The sequence below is a fragment of the Anabrus simplex genome, chromosome 6 (genome assembly GCF_040414725.1).
Source record: "Anabrus simplex isolate iqAnaSimp1 chromosome 6, ASM4041472v1, whole genome shotgun sequence".
NCBI classification, from domain to species: domain Eukaryota; kingdom Metazoa; phylum Arthropoda; class Insecta; order Orthoptera; family Tettigoniidae; genus Anabrus; species Anabrus simplex.
The window spans coordinates 286,899,329-286,916,586 of NC_090270.1; the positions used below are offsets into that span (position 1 = coordinate 286,899,329).

At 41.3% G+C, this 17,258-nt stretch overlaps 1 protein-coding gene across 1 annotated transcript in view; it reads right to left on the bottom strand.

Annotated features, from left to right (window-relative positions):
* The window catches only part of LOC136876470 (cytochrome P450 6k1), a 91,786-nt gene that overhangs the window by 12,619 nt on the left and 61,909 nt on the right, over window positions 1–17,258 (bottom strand). Inside the window, exons 6-7 of the mRNA XM_067150457.2 lie at window positions 13,178–13,353; window positions 7,430–7,651 (exon numbers count right to left, since the gene is read on the bottom strand). Of these exons, the coding sequence (XP_067006558.2) occupies window positions 7,430–7,651; window positions 13,178–13,353 (398 nt within the window). The remainder of the gene's footprint in view (window positions 1–7,429; window positions 7,652–13,177; window positions 13,354–17,258) is intronic.

The window sequence follows — 17,258 nt, forward strand, 5'->3', positions numbered from 1 at the left end:
TGGCATGGTGGCAAGTGAGGGCGGGTTTTTGAGCCGAGAGTAACTTTAGTAGAAGTATATGTAGGAGGGTGGATGTGTTTTGGCTGGGCTTGTGGGCATGTTCATTGGTGAAATGACCGGGGTTCTAGGGTGGTGGGATTTTAAGGCTTAATAGTGTGGACGGTATTATGTGCGTGTTTAGGTGTTGTGCACGCCTGTAGTGGGCTTTAACTGCCTTTTTAACGAAAGGTCAGCTAGAGAATGAGGCCGCGTGGCTACCGTGAATTCGCACACCACGCCTGGTCCCTTAGTACCTTACAACCAGTGTGACGGTGAGAACCACCACATCTGTTGCAGCGGGTGGTTTGTGAGCAAGTTGTTCAGTTTCGTTTGAGGAAATTGAAGCATTGTGTAATGAGTGTAGGCCTGGTGGCTGTGCGGGTTCGGGTGTCTGTTGTGGGAGTATTGCGTGTTGGTGGTTCCTGTGACTTGGGAGCCAGTTCAAGGTTGTAGGGAGGATGGTCCATTGCCTCCAACCGGAAGCGCTGTAACGACTCACGCACCTGAAGAGATCACGATTGTGTTGGGTGACCTTAAGGGTCATGTTCGACGGACTGGCGAGGATTATTTCGATTGTCGTGGAGGCTTTGTTTACGGAACGTGGAATGGCCAGGACGAAGAGATCTTCCAGTTTGGCTCAGCATACATCTGTCAGCAACATATTTTCTAAAGAAGGACGAGCGCCTTATCATGTACAAGGCAGAAGACCTAATGTAAGAGATAATCGTATATACGCATACAAGTTGTATCAGAACTATACCGACAAAAAAATCAGGAATGCTCTTTGTGTTATGTTAAGAACGATGATGCAATCGGATTGGCGGAAAAAAAATATTTTCGAGAAAATGAGAATACTTTGTTGCTTCCGGGCGCGTGATTCAAATTGACGAACTCGCCATGTTTGCTATGCCAGAGCAAAAGCCACTGCCATGCTCCAAGGAAGAGAAAGGGAGGCAGGAAACTTGGGGTATATGATGGAGGTGTGTATGTTGTCGGTGTAGTTATGATACACCCTGCATACACAGACTGATTGCATTCTCTTCAACTGCAATATAATGAAACCGTTAGTCGATAACAAGGTCATCCCATGAGATCCTCTGATATCTCACATAGACTTTTGATCGTTGAGCTCCAGGTACGCTGTCGGTTGAACGACAAAGTCAGACCAACTACGAAGATTAATTGGTTTATGCTGCATGCAGTGGCGTGCACTGAACCCCATCTGTCTTTGTATTAACATTTTCTAATTATACTTTAGAACCCTTTTTAAAATGTTTAAAAAATTGCGAATATCTAAGCCAAGCCAAGTACAGCTGTCTCCACAATCCGCTCGCACTACCGCAGTTCAGCTTCTCCAGCGAGTTGTGTTTCCTTGCCGGCGCAAAAGAGAGCTACCCCAACAAAATATAAGGTCACTTGGGTGACGCATGCACTTGAAGCTTTCTCAAGGCGGAGCTGTGGCCCCTCCCCCGACAGAAATTTACGGTGACAGGCCAGCTAGCTTAGGTAAGGTAATGTTAGTTTTAATACTTGACACTCGAAGTATTCAGCGCCGCACACTAGAGACTGCTATATCAACATCTTAACAGTATAGCCACTTGCACATCGTCTTGCTAATAAAAATAGAGCCAGTTTATGAAATCACTTGTAATATAGAAGAATATATTTTAATCTTGGGTTTCGGCATGTATACAATTTTTTTGAGCAATTCATTGATTGCACGTGTAGAGTACGTATTCCGATAACCGTAGAAAAATATTAGGTTCCCAGCATGAACACAGAGCTAAGCGCGAGGTAAAAGAATTTTTTATTTGGTTGTCTTGTGATGGTGGTATATAGTGAATTTTTGTAGTGGATTATAGGTGAAGGTTGCGCGAGTTCTGTGGCATTCTTCGTGAATATAATGTGTGTTATACGTCGTGAAGAATATTTTTCCCCGTTTGTCGTTGATGCACACACACTCAGTATGCGAGTAAACTATAAAATTTCAGCGACGATAAAATACCAGTTAAATTTTGCTGATTCAGTTTAGTTTTTAAGTAAAAAGCAAATAGTCCCAGTGTATATTTGTTAAAACCATGACTGTACTATCACGAAGCATCACCGGATGAAACTGTAAGTACACTGTTTAAAATCTGCTATAGATTAAGTTATGATGGTATCGTCACTGTCGTGAATATCAATTTGGAAGTATGTGTGAGTGTGTGGTTGAAAATATTATTGAAAGATCTTTTCAGATAGACCTTCCCACGAAAAACGCAGCCTTATAAAATGGTAATATTGACTTTGGAGAGTGTCGTGGGGTACAATTGTTTATATTTAAAAGAAACATGTTTGCAGTTGGGGTAATGAATATGTTCACCGCACGCCACTGGCTACGTAGTATATAGACAGCACAGCCAGCCATGATGATATCGGGGCTATTTTTACAGGACATGCATGATAAGCATAACGACACGCCAGATCAAATGTGGGAGAGATTCCAGAAGTACTGCTCAAGCGGAAAAAGGCATCATCTTGGAGTCTCCAACGACAGAGTGAAAATAGACAAGGAAACCTGGTGGAAATATAGCATCCAGGAGGCACTGAAGGAGAGAAAGACTGCGTTCAAAGCATGGTTGAAAGAGAAAGTGATTGTACTTTGTAAGACGTTAATGAAAACATGATTTAAAAAACATGTTATCACTCCTCAATAGGAATGAGTGCACGAGAGCGCAGGAGCTTGCCATAATAGCGCCTGGCTCTCAGGATTTTCACTCAGTAACCTACTGTTCAGTTTCCGTGCATTAAGTGAAGCATTACCAAAAATATAATTCACATTCACCCTTTACAATTTCAGTTTCAGGAGTTAAGATGGGGCTACGTCTTGGGCAGACGAAGTAAACGTTTTGTTAGAGAGTGTTCGAATTTTGCCTTATTTTCAGCCAGCTTCTTTTTCCTTTAACACTATTCGTTTTTGTCTACAAAAATTCTAGCGTTTAGCAAATCTTCTCTTCTTCTTAATCTGTTTATCCTCCAGGGTCGGTTTTTCCCTCTGACTAAGCGAGGGATCCCACCTCTACCGCCTCAAGGGCAGTGTCCTGGAGTTTCAGACTTTGGGTCGGGGGATACAACTGGGGAGAATGACAAGTACCTCGCCCAGGCGGCCTCACCTGCTATGCTGAACAGGGGCCTTGTGGAGGGATGAGGCGATTGGATGGGACAGGCAAGGAAGAGGGAAGGAAGCGGCCGTGGCCTTAAGTTAGGTACCATCCCGGCATTTGCCTGGAGGAGAAGTGGGAAACCACGGAAATCCACTTCCAGAATGGCTGAGGTTCGAATCGAACCCACCTCTACTCAGTTGACCTCCCGAGGCTGAGTGGACCCCGTTCCAGCCCTCGTACCACTTTTCAAATTTCGTGGCAGAGCCGGGAATCGAACCCGGACCTTCAGGGGTGGCAGCTAATCACGCTAACCACTACACCACAGAGGCGGACAGTTTAGCAAATCAATCTGTCTTAATCCAAAAACTGGTCGGCTAATGTCTTGCTTGGAACTTACATGCCAGGGATGTTCCGTGGAAATTGCCTGCAGACTTCTCGACATGATTCGGTTTTCACATATGTGCAATGCATGAAAACTATTCGTTTTAATGTGAGATTTCCGGCAACCATATTAATGGTATAGTAACGAACACACACACCGATTATAATGAAAAAAAATTACCACACAAATAAAGAAGAGACTCTGACAGTAACGTCTAGTACTCTTGTAAAACAAACTAAACACGCGATAGCAGCACCCGGACCCATCTGATCGTACTAAACAGCCAGCCAGGTGCCAATAACGTGACTGGCGTGACCTTCAGACCGCCGTGTGTCGGCTCTTGGCCGAGTGCTAGGTTGCGGGATATTTGCAGTCAAAGAGATTTGCGGTCACCAGACATTTGCGATCACTGAGATGTACTAGTGCCCATTCACAAACATTCCCCGGAAGTCACAGAAGATTTGCAGTCACTCCAGCAGTGGTTGAGCCTCAATAGCTTAATTTCGGGGTATCTCCGCTAACCTGCCTGGCTTCCTGTTCACTCGCTTCGGGAGCAACGTTCATTTCTCGATTAAAGAAACAATCTCTTAAGAAAATCGACGCATCGTTGAAGCATGTTTCAAGGACACTTTTTGCGTTCCAACTGCATTAACAAATATGAAAATATAAATTACACACTTCAAACCTACATGAAGTAACCAGAAATGAAACGACGAGAATGATGGTGGTAATTATTTTCTGTAAAGCTACTGCTTATTTCATAAACAACCTCCAAACTCGAGAGTACATAATATTTTTGTCGATTAGAGTGATAATTGCACTTCTCCGCACCTCAGCCGACACAACCCGGGCACAAACACATATCTTCTTCTCCTTAATCTGCTTAACCTCCAGGGTTGGTTTTTCCCTCGGACTCAGGGAGGGATCCCACCTCTACCGCCTCAAGGGCAGTGTCCTGGAGCTTCAGACTTTGGGTCGGGGATACAACTGTGGAGAATGACCAGTACCTCACCTGCTATGATGAACAGGGGCCTTGTGGAGGGATGGGAAGATTGGCAAGGAAGAGGGAAGGAAGCAGCCGTGGCCTTAAGTTAGGTGCCATTCCGACATTTGCCTGGAGGAGAAGTGGGAAACCACGGAAAACCACTTCCAGAATGGCTGAGGTGGAAATCTAACCCACCCCTACTCAGTTGACCTCCGAGGATGAGTGGACCCCGTTTCAGCCCTCGTACCACTTCCCAAATTTCGTGGCAGAGCCGGGAATCGAACGCGGACCTCCGGGGGTGACAGCTAATCACGCTAACCACTACACCACAGAGGCGGACACAAACACATCTCACTGATCGCAAATGTCCGTGATTTTGTGGTGACCGCAAATGTCTGGACACAGAGAGCTATGCCAGCCCCTATCGAAAGATAATCTGACCTCACTGAATAAAGTACATTGAAAAATCAACTCCAATAAAATGAATATTTTATTTTCACGACCACTTTGTACTCGAAATCAACTTTCAAATTATTAGGTCGTGTTCAGTACATACAGTACAGTACAGTATGTTGTCAAGCTGCATGGCTAAATGGTTAGCGTGCTGGTCTTTGATCACAGGGGCCCCGCGTTCGATTCCCGGCCGGGTCGGACATTTTAACCATAATTGGTTAATTTCTCTAGCACGGGAGCTGGGTGTATGTGTTGTCTTCATCATCATTTCATCCTCATCACGATGCGCAGGTCGCCTACTGGAGTCAAATCAAAAGACCTGCATTTGGCGAGCCGAACTTGTCCTCTTACACTCCCGCCACTAAAAGCCATACGTCATTTCATTTCTGTACATATGTTGGTTTTTTAAGCTTAGGCAATCGTGCTCCAGCACGCCAGGTTTTCCCAACATGAACAGAGAAGCTGGTAAAAAATCCAGTGTGCTAGAGGTCGCACCAAGGACGCGAACGTGTGTTGGACATGTCTCAATCTGATCACCCACCAGTAAGTGACGAACATGTACAGGCTGTGTCCGACTTAGTGGGGATGCATCGGATGTGAGCTACGCATACCGTTCCTCCACGGCAGACCGTCATTGCGGTGTACTACTGTTCTTTTTTTTGCAAAACAATCTGTGAGCATCTCTGAGAAAAAAAACGGCGACACTTCATGGATAACCCACCCATCGTTCTGCAGGGTACTCCTACAGTACACACAGCAGGAGATGTGTCTGAATTGTTCAATCGCTGGGGGTGCTCTATCATCCCCCATACTTTCCGGATTAAAGTCCCTGTGACTTCGATAAGATGAAGGAGCCACTGCGTGAAAAGCGCTTCCGTAGAATTGAAGACGTTTTGCAGGTCACCGACCTCTCGCTTCGCACCATCGACAGACTGGGCAGTGCCAACGGGATACAATGGTTTTCGCACGGCTGGGAACACGTTGTACACAACGCTGGTAACTATATCGAAGGCCTATGGGAGTTAGAACCATTCATGTTTTGTATGGATCAAAACATCGTCAGATGTTTCATTCCAGGCTTGTGTCAATGTCATATGTTACGTACACATGTTATGTGACCCTCTTATACTGATTCTGATGGTTCCGTCAGCTTCCGCTTCGAACGCTAGCGCTGTACCGCGTCCGGGAGCCATCTGGTGACGAATGAACGTACCATTTCCACTTCTATTAGAACGTCTAAATTCAAAAGCTCATTTTTTAAGAAGCCTTTCTCGTGGACAGTCGAGATTTTCTTCTGATGACGCAGAGCACAGTTCTTTCACCTTATTTTCTTGACACGGCATAAGCCCCAAAATCCTATATCATGTCAATAAATAAATTACTTGCCAAAAATTAAAAACCAGCCCTTGTATCAAGGAGATGTTAAGTGCAGAACAAAATGGCCAACCGGATACAGGTGGTATCTAAACTCACAACTTTCCACTTCGCATCGGATGCTCTTACCATTGAACTATGCTAACAAAGGTCATATTTGTTCTGTTGAAAAGGACCTCAACTACTGATCTGGCGTAGTTTCTTATTTTCAACTTTATACCCCATAACGCAACAACCCCGAAAGGCCTTGGCTTACCAAGCGACCATTGCTCGGTCCGGTGGCCTGCAGATTATGAGGTGTCGTGTGGTCAGCACGACGAATCTTTTCGGCCGTTATTCTTGGCTTTCATGACCGGGACCGCCATCTCACCGTCAGATAGCTCTAAATTGTAATCACGTAGGCTGAGTGGACCTCGAACCAGACCTCAGATCAAGGTAAAAATCCCTGACCTGGCCTGGAATCGAGCCCGGGGCCTCCGGGTTAGAGGCAGGCACGCTACCCCTACACCGCGGGGCCGGCCTTTCAACTTTATAACTCTTCAATTTTCGGCCCAACGATTTTCGTAGAAAAACTTTGTTATTACGTCACATCTACAGATAATAATTCAAATGAGACTTCTTTTATTTATAAACGTGCAATGCTATTCCTGTGTAAAATGACATTCGTTCTGTTACAATCGTAGGCAAACAAAGGGTAAGCGTTTCAAAATACCTTTTTTTTGGTAACACTCTTGATTTAGATGTGGGGATGCCTATAGATGCATGTGTTAAAGTATGTTAACACGTCAAAACAAATTTAATTGTAAACTGAAAGAAAAAAGAGAGAGAAAGCTGTTCCCTGGGAATTGCCAACCTTTATGATTTAGAAGGTATAATTTCGGGCGCTTCCCGTCGCTATACTGGTTTGAACGCGAGGCACAACCTTGGGGCCAACAATCACAGGTGCGAAACCTGCGCGCTGTCGAGACGGGATGCACCAAATGTTATACCTTTTGAGCTATAGGTCTACACCTGGCACTGCAAAGAGGGTCAAGACAAGGCAAAAGTGCTCACCATTTATCACCATGTCCATGAACACCATCTCTTGAAGAGCTTCGTGGCACAACTGATTGTTGTACGTGGCCAGAACAGAGTCCACTTCTGCTCGAAGGCGATCTTGGACCTCAGGATGCACCGCCAACTCGTAAAGAGTAAAACTTAGAGTGACGGAGGATGTCTCAAACCCATCCAAGAAGAATGTTAGGGCATATGCAGCGATTTCTTCGTCTGTATATTCTGAAATATAACAATTAAAATTAAAACAAAGAATACATAAAATGATAACGCTTTAATGCCGGTCTAAGCCGCCTGTAGATTGCAACACCGCTGTGTAAAGCTCATTTGAATTCGCCCGGGAAGCGATTTGATTCGCTACATTCAGCAGCTGATAAAATAGCAATGGCGTGAGATATAAGTTTAAAACAAATATTTATCAGTATGACCAACCCTGTAACGCTCATATACCCGATTCCCGTTGCTTCCCACCACCAGCATACCTTTTCTGGTAATAGGAATGTGCTTTACTACGTAAAAGTCTTCGTTCGAGTAGATGCTTCTAGCGAAAAACACCCGGAATTGCCTTTACCTCCAAACCAATCCTTACCCGCTGGGGTACATCGATGAACGCTGCTCTCTCTTTTATGCTGATAATTTCAATGAAGTTGAAGTTCTTTGTGATCTAAATCCAAGTGTTGCTTTATCAATTCACCTTTCAGGAGAACAATTTCAAAAACGAAACGTTCTCCATTCATGATTTTTCATTTTTTATCATACGTACATATCTACAGCGTCCGCCTCTGTGGTGTAGTGATTAGTTGCCACCCCCGGAGGCCCGTGTTCGATTGCCGGCTCTGCAACGAAATTTGTTTGTTCTTACAATACTGTCCAATCACGCCCGTGGACGACGAGGCATCCTTCTATGCATACAAAATTGATATTAACCGATAAAGTCATTGTACAGGCTACTGTAAATAAAATATCAGCCTCCAGGAAGACATATAAAGGGAAACATTCAATGTGATTAGATCTACAAATATTTAGCGTGTGTAATAGCATATTTCACGGCATATTTTCAAAATGTAAAACCATAAATGTATATAGATATTGTGACAGTTTCAATAGGCCGGATGGCTTGAATATGTGAATTGAGTGGCATGTCTTCGAGTCAGTACTCTTTGGAGTCACATTGAATTCACCTGTGGGCATAATATTCTTTGAATTAATGGTTTAAGCCGTAAAACTGTATCTTGATGTCAACGATTAGGAGTGAACCCGTCCAAGAAAGAAAGAAAAGAAGAAAGAAAGAAAAGAAAAGAAAGAAAAGAAAGAAAAACAGAGCACGCATCGCTAGCATACGAGAAGCTTGCAGTTTAACACCGGTCATAACCAACCATATGAACGACTTGTGATACTATCAGACTAGCGTGATAGAAAGTCAGTGTGTATGTCAAAATAACGATTATAATAATGATGATAACAACGTTCCTGAATATTATTTTACAAATAAAACTAGTGTGGAAAATTATTACTGTTGCTAACTTGACTAGAGTTCCGGTCCGAACGCGCGTGCGCGGAGCATCAAGGACTCCAACCCATCAGCTGAGAAGAGAAGTAGGTTATTGTGCTAGTGGGTCTGTCAGTCGCCGGACTTCAGTGGAGCTCGACACGTTGTGGAAATAAGTCCTTGGTTCGAGAGCGGACGACGATACTCGAAAACTGAATCGAGGAAGTTGAACTGTATTAGCATAGTTGGACTATTCAAATATACTACTTAGAATATTACTCTTGTCAACGCACGTAATGGTTAGTCCACACCAAAGTTAATAAACAATGTTAACGAAACAAAGTTAATAAACAATGTTAACGAAAACATTTCTCAAGATGTTAATAAACTTTTGTTAACAAACCTCTTTAACATTGTGTCCACACCAAATAAACTTTTGTTAACAAACTTCTTTAACATTGTGTCCACACCAAAATATCTGATTGTGATGTTACAATGGATAGCGTCAGGAAGAAGAAAATACATCTGCAGCTTTCATTATTTTAATGAATGCAATTAGAGAAAAATGCAGACATAAAGTGTGGCAAAGAAAAATATTGGAAAATCGTTTAGAATTAAGTTTGTAGAGGACACTTAGGCCTATGTCAGAACTTTCAATTCATGATGCAGCAGGCTTTCAAAACTTTCTGAGAATGTCCCCACAAGACTTTCAGTTCTTGTTGACAGTAATTGAGTCTGAAATTGCAAGAAATGATACAAATATATCGGAATGTCATCTGCATTAATGTTAGACTAAGTATAACTTGAAGATTCGTAGCGACTGGTGACTCCTATCAAGGATCATGTAAGAGTGTAAGAGAAATACTCCTACACTTCACTTATGTATTTGTATGGTGTATATGAGTTGCTTGCGATTCGACAGTCGATTTCGAAAAATAAATAAAAGTATTGTATTCCGCGCTATGAATTTGCGTGTTCTAATTGCGTCTTTGCGCATGTGCGAACCGAAATGTTAACGAAAACACGAAATGTTAATGAAAAGTTTCATTCACAAAAGTTAAAGAAATTTTGTTTATCAACATGTTCGAAAAGTTAATGAACACGCTATTTTGTTTATTAACAGACAGAAATGTTCATGAACATTGTTCATTAACAATGTTTATTAACAAAGTTAACGAAAACATCTTGGTGTGGACGCACCTTAACATACAGACGTCAAGTTAAGTTGAGCCGCCTACAGTGTTTAGTATACGAACGATATTTCCACAAAGTGTTGTGTGGCAAATTTACTAATATTTCTTGTGCTAGTTTCAGCCTGAAGTTCAAGAGGATAGTTATGGATATCATCAAGGTGATGTCACATACCGCTATACGCGTTGGTGCAGAAATGGAAGCTTAAACGCATGTGACCAGCTGACAGCGATGGGATGAGAGAAAGGCACCTATGACTGTATTATTATTATTGAGTACGACCAGCCGTTCATCATGAAGACGTCGCAAAGCTAAGTCGACACAATTGTGTAATATAATATGTTTGGTACAACAGTAGGTACGTAGCAGTAGTTGGTAAATGGTCTGGCAGTATATTTTAGTTATGTAGTCGTAGTACTTTGCCATATTATAATGACAGTGGAAGATCTTCACATATTTATTCCTGTTGTATAATCGTGTGATATTGGAACGGCGTACATGACTTATGAATTATACTAGATGTATCAGGCAGTGATAAGTTTCAGGGTGTATCTTATAAATTTATTATAGCCACGATTGGTGGAGATTAATGTTAGAGCATTCGTGTACGTAGATTTGATGTTTCTGGATGTACAGTCGTCGTACAGAGGCGAGACACAATCGTATATGGTATCTATTGGGTGTATAATCGTGCGATATTGGAACTTAAGTCTTAAAAGATAAATGATTCCTTCATTTTGGATCAGAACCCGTGTAGATAAGTGCGGAACAGATATAGTTGAATCAAAATATGAGAACCGGCAGGTGGATTGAATCTTCAAGAATCATATACGCGTAGGACTTGTTGCGTGATGTTAGATTGAGTTTGTGATATCCTGGGGTGGGTCACAAATGTATTATTGTATAGTAGGAGTCGTTATTAAATATTTCACTACTGTTAATGTAATAATTTAGTCTTCGAGATAAATTATATTATAATGAATAGTTGAAATAATTCTTCGAGAGTAGAATTGGTAGTGGATTATGACAGATATTTGCGTGATTTAGGATAATGAACCTACGTCTGTTTGAATTTGAGTGTGTTTTCGAAGATGTAATCGTAATTAGCTTTATCCTGAGTTCTCTATAATTCATGACTTTAATGTTCACGATAATTCACGATGGTTCTAGAACACCACTGGAGACTTTGCCCGAACTCAAGATTTTCCAGAATATTCGAGGCTTTTTCTTCCAGATCATCTGACTGAACTCTAGAAATTTCACGATACCTTCAGCTATGATAAGCTTATCCAATGATATTCCGACAATATGATCAAATTATTCAGTGATATTCCGACAATAGGATCGTCTTAATGTAGCCACGTGTGTAGATAGTGTAAAATAGGGTGTAAATATTAGTGTATTTTTATATTATTATGGTTATGGTATTTTGGAGTTGATTTTCCTTTTGTCGCAGATGTTATCATACGATGTGGACAGTGTTAATTTCTTCGTTATTTGCATTCAGAATTCGTGATATGGCATTCCAGAAGTTGAACTTTGAGTTAGGCAGACCATTTCAAATTTATATTACATTTCCAGACTTTAGTAATTTATTTATTTAATTTTTGTTAATCCAGTAAAAAACGACTGGTAATGGAACAGATTATTATCCAATTGAGCCGACTCAGTTTTTTAATAGAAATTAAAGCATCAAATTATGTAATTGTAATACGAACACAAAATTTTGAATAGATATTGGAAAATTAATGTGATTGTTGAACAAAAGTTGATTCAATTTTTTCTCTTTCTGATATTTCAGAGCTGATCGTCTAAATCCAGAACTTTCAATAAATCAAATGAAATCTCTTTACCTGATCAAAATATTAAATTTAACATGTAATTATAATTTGCTAGGACAAGATAGGGCGTGAAATCATGTACCACCCCATTTGATTATTTCATTTGTACTTCAAGAGATACATTTTTAATTTATTAAATATCATTTTCATTATCACAGTTTAGAAGGATGACAATTTGAGTATATTTTTGTTGTTAATAAACCATGCCATATATTAATTTTTTTCCGTATTTTCTTTATTATATGCCACCATTTAAGTTCATATTTCCTATGCATGCGACTTTCTTGGATATTTAATCTATCCGTCCTGTTTATGAACTGAGCACCTGAGGTGTCTCAGTGTTCTCCGACTGTAGCTTAACCTTATTAACGGTTGCAATATATACTATAGATATTGAAATATAATTCTTCTTCTTCTGCTTAATCTGCTTACCTTCCAGGATTGTCTTTTCCCTCGGACTCAGCGAGGGATTCCACCTCTACCGCCTCAAGGGCAGTGTCCTGGAGCTTCAGACTCTGGATCGGGAGATACAACTGGGGAGGATGACCAATACTCGCCCAGGCGGCCTCACCTGCTATGAAGAACAGGGGCCTTGCGAAGGGATGGGAAGATTGGAAGGGATAGACAAGGAAGAGGGAAAAAAGCGGCCGTGGCCTTAAGTAAGGTACCATCCCGGCATTTGCCTGGAGGTGAAGTGGAAAACCACGGAAAACCACTTCCAGGATGGCTGAGGTGGGAATCGAACGCACCTCTACTCAGTTGACCTCCCGAGGCTGAGTGGACCCCGTTCCAGCCCTCGTACCACTTTTCAAATTTCGTGGCAGAGCCGGGAATCGAACCCGGGCCTCCGGGGGGTGGCAGCTAATCACGCTAACCACTACACTACACAGGCGGACGTCATAGGAATTAACTAATGAAAGTTAGTCCCCTTCCCGACCGGGAATCGAACGCGGGACCCCTTAAAACAAAAGGCCAGCATGCTAACCATTTAGCCATTTAGACAATAGGTAGTCATTAGAAACATTTAAACTGATTTCAGTAGTAAAACATACCTCGAAAATCTACAGAAATCTAGTAATAAAAATATCATGTACTGTATATCTGTATGTTTACACAAGCGTCAAGAACCCACGGCTAATTCTGTACTATGGCAATTTTCTGGTGTATCTGTCTCACTGCAAATCTACAGGATATTTCTATCGTATATGCATGAAGGAATTTACTCACCCATCTTGACACCTCCAATTATAATACTACTGGCATCGTCATCCACTCGTCCTTTGTTCTTGATCTGAACTAACATGTCAAGGTAGTCGTTTCGAAAAATCTTATTTTCTTCACGATAGGTGACTGCTTCCTTAATCATTCTTCGGAAGAAATTGGATACTTCCTCGTTCATGAACCTGTGGACAAATGTTTCAAAGGTTTAAATTTAAAGTAAGTAAAAATGAAATGGCGTATGGCTTTTAGTGCCAGGAGTGCCCGAGGACAAGTTCGGCCCGCCAGATGCAGGTCTATAGATTTGACACCCGTAGGCGACCTGCGCTTCGCGTTGAGGATGGAATGATGTTGAAGATGACACCTACACCCAGCTGCCCTGCCAGCGGAATTCACCAATTATGGCTAAAATTCCGGACCCTCTCGGGAATCGAACACGGGACGCCTGTGAACAAAGGCCAATATGCTAACCATTTAGCCATGGAGCCAGTATTAGATAGGTAATTCACTTTTGAAAGGCTGTACACGGGAAAAATGGTGAAAATTGCTCTTATTTCAAATTGGGAATGTTATAATGTATACCAGTCGTCAGCCGTTCATTAGAGGAACATTTGTACCAATTTGCAAATCTTTACTACGACCCTTGAACTTGCGGGTAGGGCCTAAGTACATTTCTACGAAACTCGAGGTAGAAAAGTTCCGCAAATTATCAAGAACGTGTGGGACACCAATACAAACATTCTGTGGTGTTTACAGAACTTAAATTACAATTTTCACGGTGTTTTTATTGTTCATAATTTAATAATTTTGGTAAGAACAAGTAGAAATATTCGAATGACTAACGTGGTATGTAGGCTGTTAGATACCTCAAAATCCCTAGTACATTATTATGGTATCAATTGCAACCTTCTCCGTCGGGTGCATCATACTGACAGCAGTTAAAATTGATCCCTGTAACACGGGTTGCCACCTTCCACAGGGAAAGAAAAACAACGTTTCGATCATTCCATGTTAAGAAACCAGTATTACCCTTAATGGACCTGCAATGAGTGAACTCGCCCCCTCTTAGACACCCATAATTTCTCGTGTTTAAGAAATATAATGTGCTTGACATTGTATTATGAAATAAATAAATAAATAAATAAATATATATATAAATAAATAAATAAATAAATAAATACATAAATAAATAAAGTATGGGGCATTGTTTTGCCCATGCGTTATTAAAATAACTATTGAAGCTTTTCTACTTCATAACCATATTGGTAGGGAGGAAACGCAATTGTGGAAACAGCCATCGCTGTGTTGTCTTCCTCCAGTTCCTTCTTATGTCACTCTAGTACATGTAACGCGGAAACCGATACCGTAGGCTATGAATCCTGGGAGCTTATTACTGTTGTAGAGAAGTCGTCTATTTATATGATGCGTATGTTTTTATTCCTTATATCAGTACGCACTTGTCTTATGTTGAGTGTACCTTGATTAATTAGCCTACGTGTGCAATTTCTTTCTTTTACAATAAAATTTACTTTATAAATGAGGCTGAGGAAGAAAAAAATGTAAACTGTGCTTAATTTGCAGCTATATTTTCTCCTCTTTCTATCTTGAACTAAAAAAATACGAAATTTACTAATTTATTTTCAGCCGTTTTCCTCTTATGCTGTGAGCATCAAAATGAGCCCCTCTAATCCGCCTCCAACATACCCTAGAGTTCGCGAATATAATTTGAACCTTATCTTTTTATCTTTTTTGCTATTGGCATTACGACGCACCGACACAGATAGGTCTTATGGCGATGATGGGGCAGGAAAGGGCTAGGACTGGGAAGTAAGCTACTTGCTTTACGTCGCACCGACACAGATAGGTCTTATGGCGACGATGGTACAGGAAAGGGCTAGGAGTGGGAAGGAAGCGGTCGTGGCCTTAATTAAGGTACAGCCGCAGCATTTGCCTGGTGTGAAAATGGGAAACCACGGAAAACCAACTTCAGGGCTGCCGACAGTGGGGTTCGAACCCACTATCTCCCGAATACTGGATACTGGCCGCACTTAAGCGACTGCAGCTATCGAGCTCGGTGGGAAGTAAGCGGCCGTGGCCTTAATTAAGGTACACCCTTAGCATTTGCCTGGTGTGAAAATGGGAAACCACGGAAAACCAACTTCAGGGCTGCCGACAGTGGGGTTCGAACCCACTATCTCCCGAATACTGGATACTAGCCGCACTTAAGCGACTGCAGCTATCGAGCTCGATAGACAATGTTTTCGCCCTGGGACTGTCATTCACTCGGCCTCAATATCAACAACAACAAACAACAGATAAGCCTATTCAGTAATATATTGGACAGTTTAAACTCATTAAAATTGATAGACAGGTGTTTTTTCAAATGTGGTAAAACTACCGAATGCAACTGGTATATAGAAGGAATGCAACTGGTATATAGATTATGTGATATACTACTGGTATGCTGTTAAAGCGGTCAATAAACACTTAAAACAAGGCTCGATTCTGAAGAAGCCACTTCCATTAAAGAAGCACAAGAAGTCTTCGGCAAAGGTAGTGTTCATGATCAATTTATATTAATTTTTCCAATTTCATGTTCATAATTTTAGCCTTCAAGAAATTGCAAGAAAATGGGCTGCCCCTTCACTTTAGTACTGGAATTGTTGAAGGAGTTGAACGATCCCTAATGAACCAAGCAAATCAAATTTCCTTGAAAAAATTAAACGGAGTGTAGCGTTAAAAAGCTCTGGTCTCCGCAAATTTATAAACATTTTTGGTGCTCTCCAAGGAAAAGAAAAAAATTACTGTGCATCGATAATGTAAGTTTTTTATTTCGTTATGTTGGAGTATGCTCCAATAATGGCATATGGTGTGGACTGTAGAGCAACCACAGACCTCAGGCAGCTAATGGAAACATTTTGGGAAAAATGGAAGGACTTAATAACGGTGGTTTTGGATTTGGAAAAAGCATACGGCAAGTTGGAGAGAGGAAAAATATGGGAAATTTTAGAAAACATTACATCCCAGAAGCACTAATTAAAACATTTCAGATGTTGTACGATGGTTGTGAAAGTAGTGTGCAAGGAGGAGATGGAAGATCTCAGTGGTTTGAAACAAGAAGAGGTGTCCAACGAGGGAGTTATATTTCCCCAGTGCTCTTCATTTAACTATTGGATACTATTATAAAGGAACTCAAAGAAATAGATAGGGAATATCTTAATGCATTTGTTTTTTTTGCTGATGGTATTGCTATTTGGGGAGAAACTGCGAGAGATGTTCAGAGGAGACTGGATCTTTTGAACACGAAGTTTAAAGAATATAAGTTAACTGTGAGCAAGAGCATAACAGTGGCAATGAAAGTTAGAAGGAAACATACACCTTGTAACCTCACCCTCGAGGGAGAGAAGATTGAATTTGTGAATACCTTTAAATATCTGGGGAGTACAATATCAAATGATGGAAGTGCCAAGATCGAAGTGTTGAACAGGATGCAAAAAGGATCCATCTTCTTCCATCAAGTACGGAACATAGTTGGAGATAAGGGAGTTCCTCAGAGGAATAAACAGACCCTGTTTAAGACTTATCACCTGCCCATCATGACGTACAGTCTGGAGAGTTTTGTCGTACATAAAAGAGAAGTAAGTCAACTGAAAGATGTTGAAATGAAGTTCCTTAAATTAGCTGTACAGAAAACAAGGAAGATCAGAATTAGGAATGATCAGATACGAAGAAACCTGCAGGTCAACTTGACCATGGAGGAAAGGCTGAAGTGGCTAGGACACGTTAAGCGGATGCAGGTGACTCGAACAACACCAAGGAAATGTTTTGAAAAGATCCTTCCGGAAAGAACACCAATTGGACGACCTAGAAAAGGGTGGTTAGATCAGATAAGAGGAGACCAAGAGAAGAGAGGAGAGACATGGGATGTCCTAAAGAGAAAAGAAGCATACCAGAACCGTAATAAATGGAGGCACATCGTTTCTAAATATCCTACCCGGCTCGCTGGAAGGAATTCATGATGATGATGATGATGATGATGACGATGATACAGAGAGAGTGTTTTCAGACTACAGAACCATTTTACGTGAAA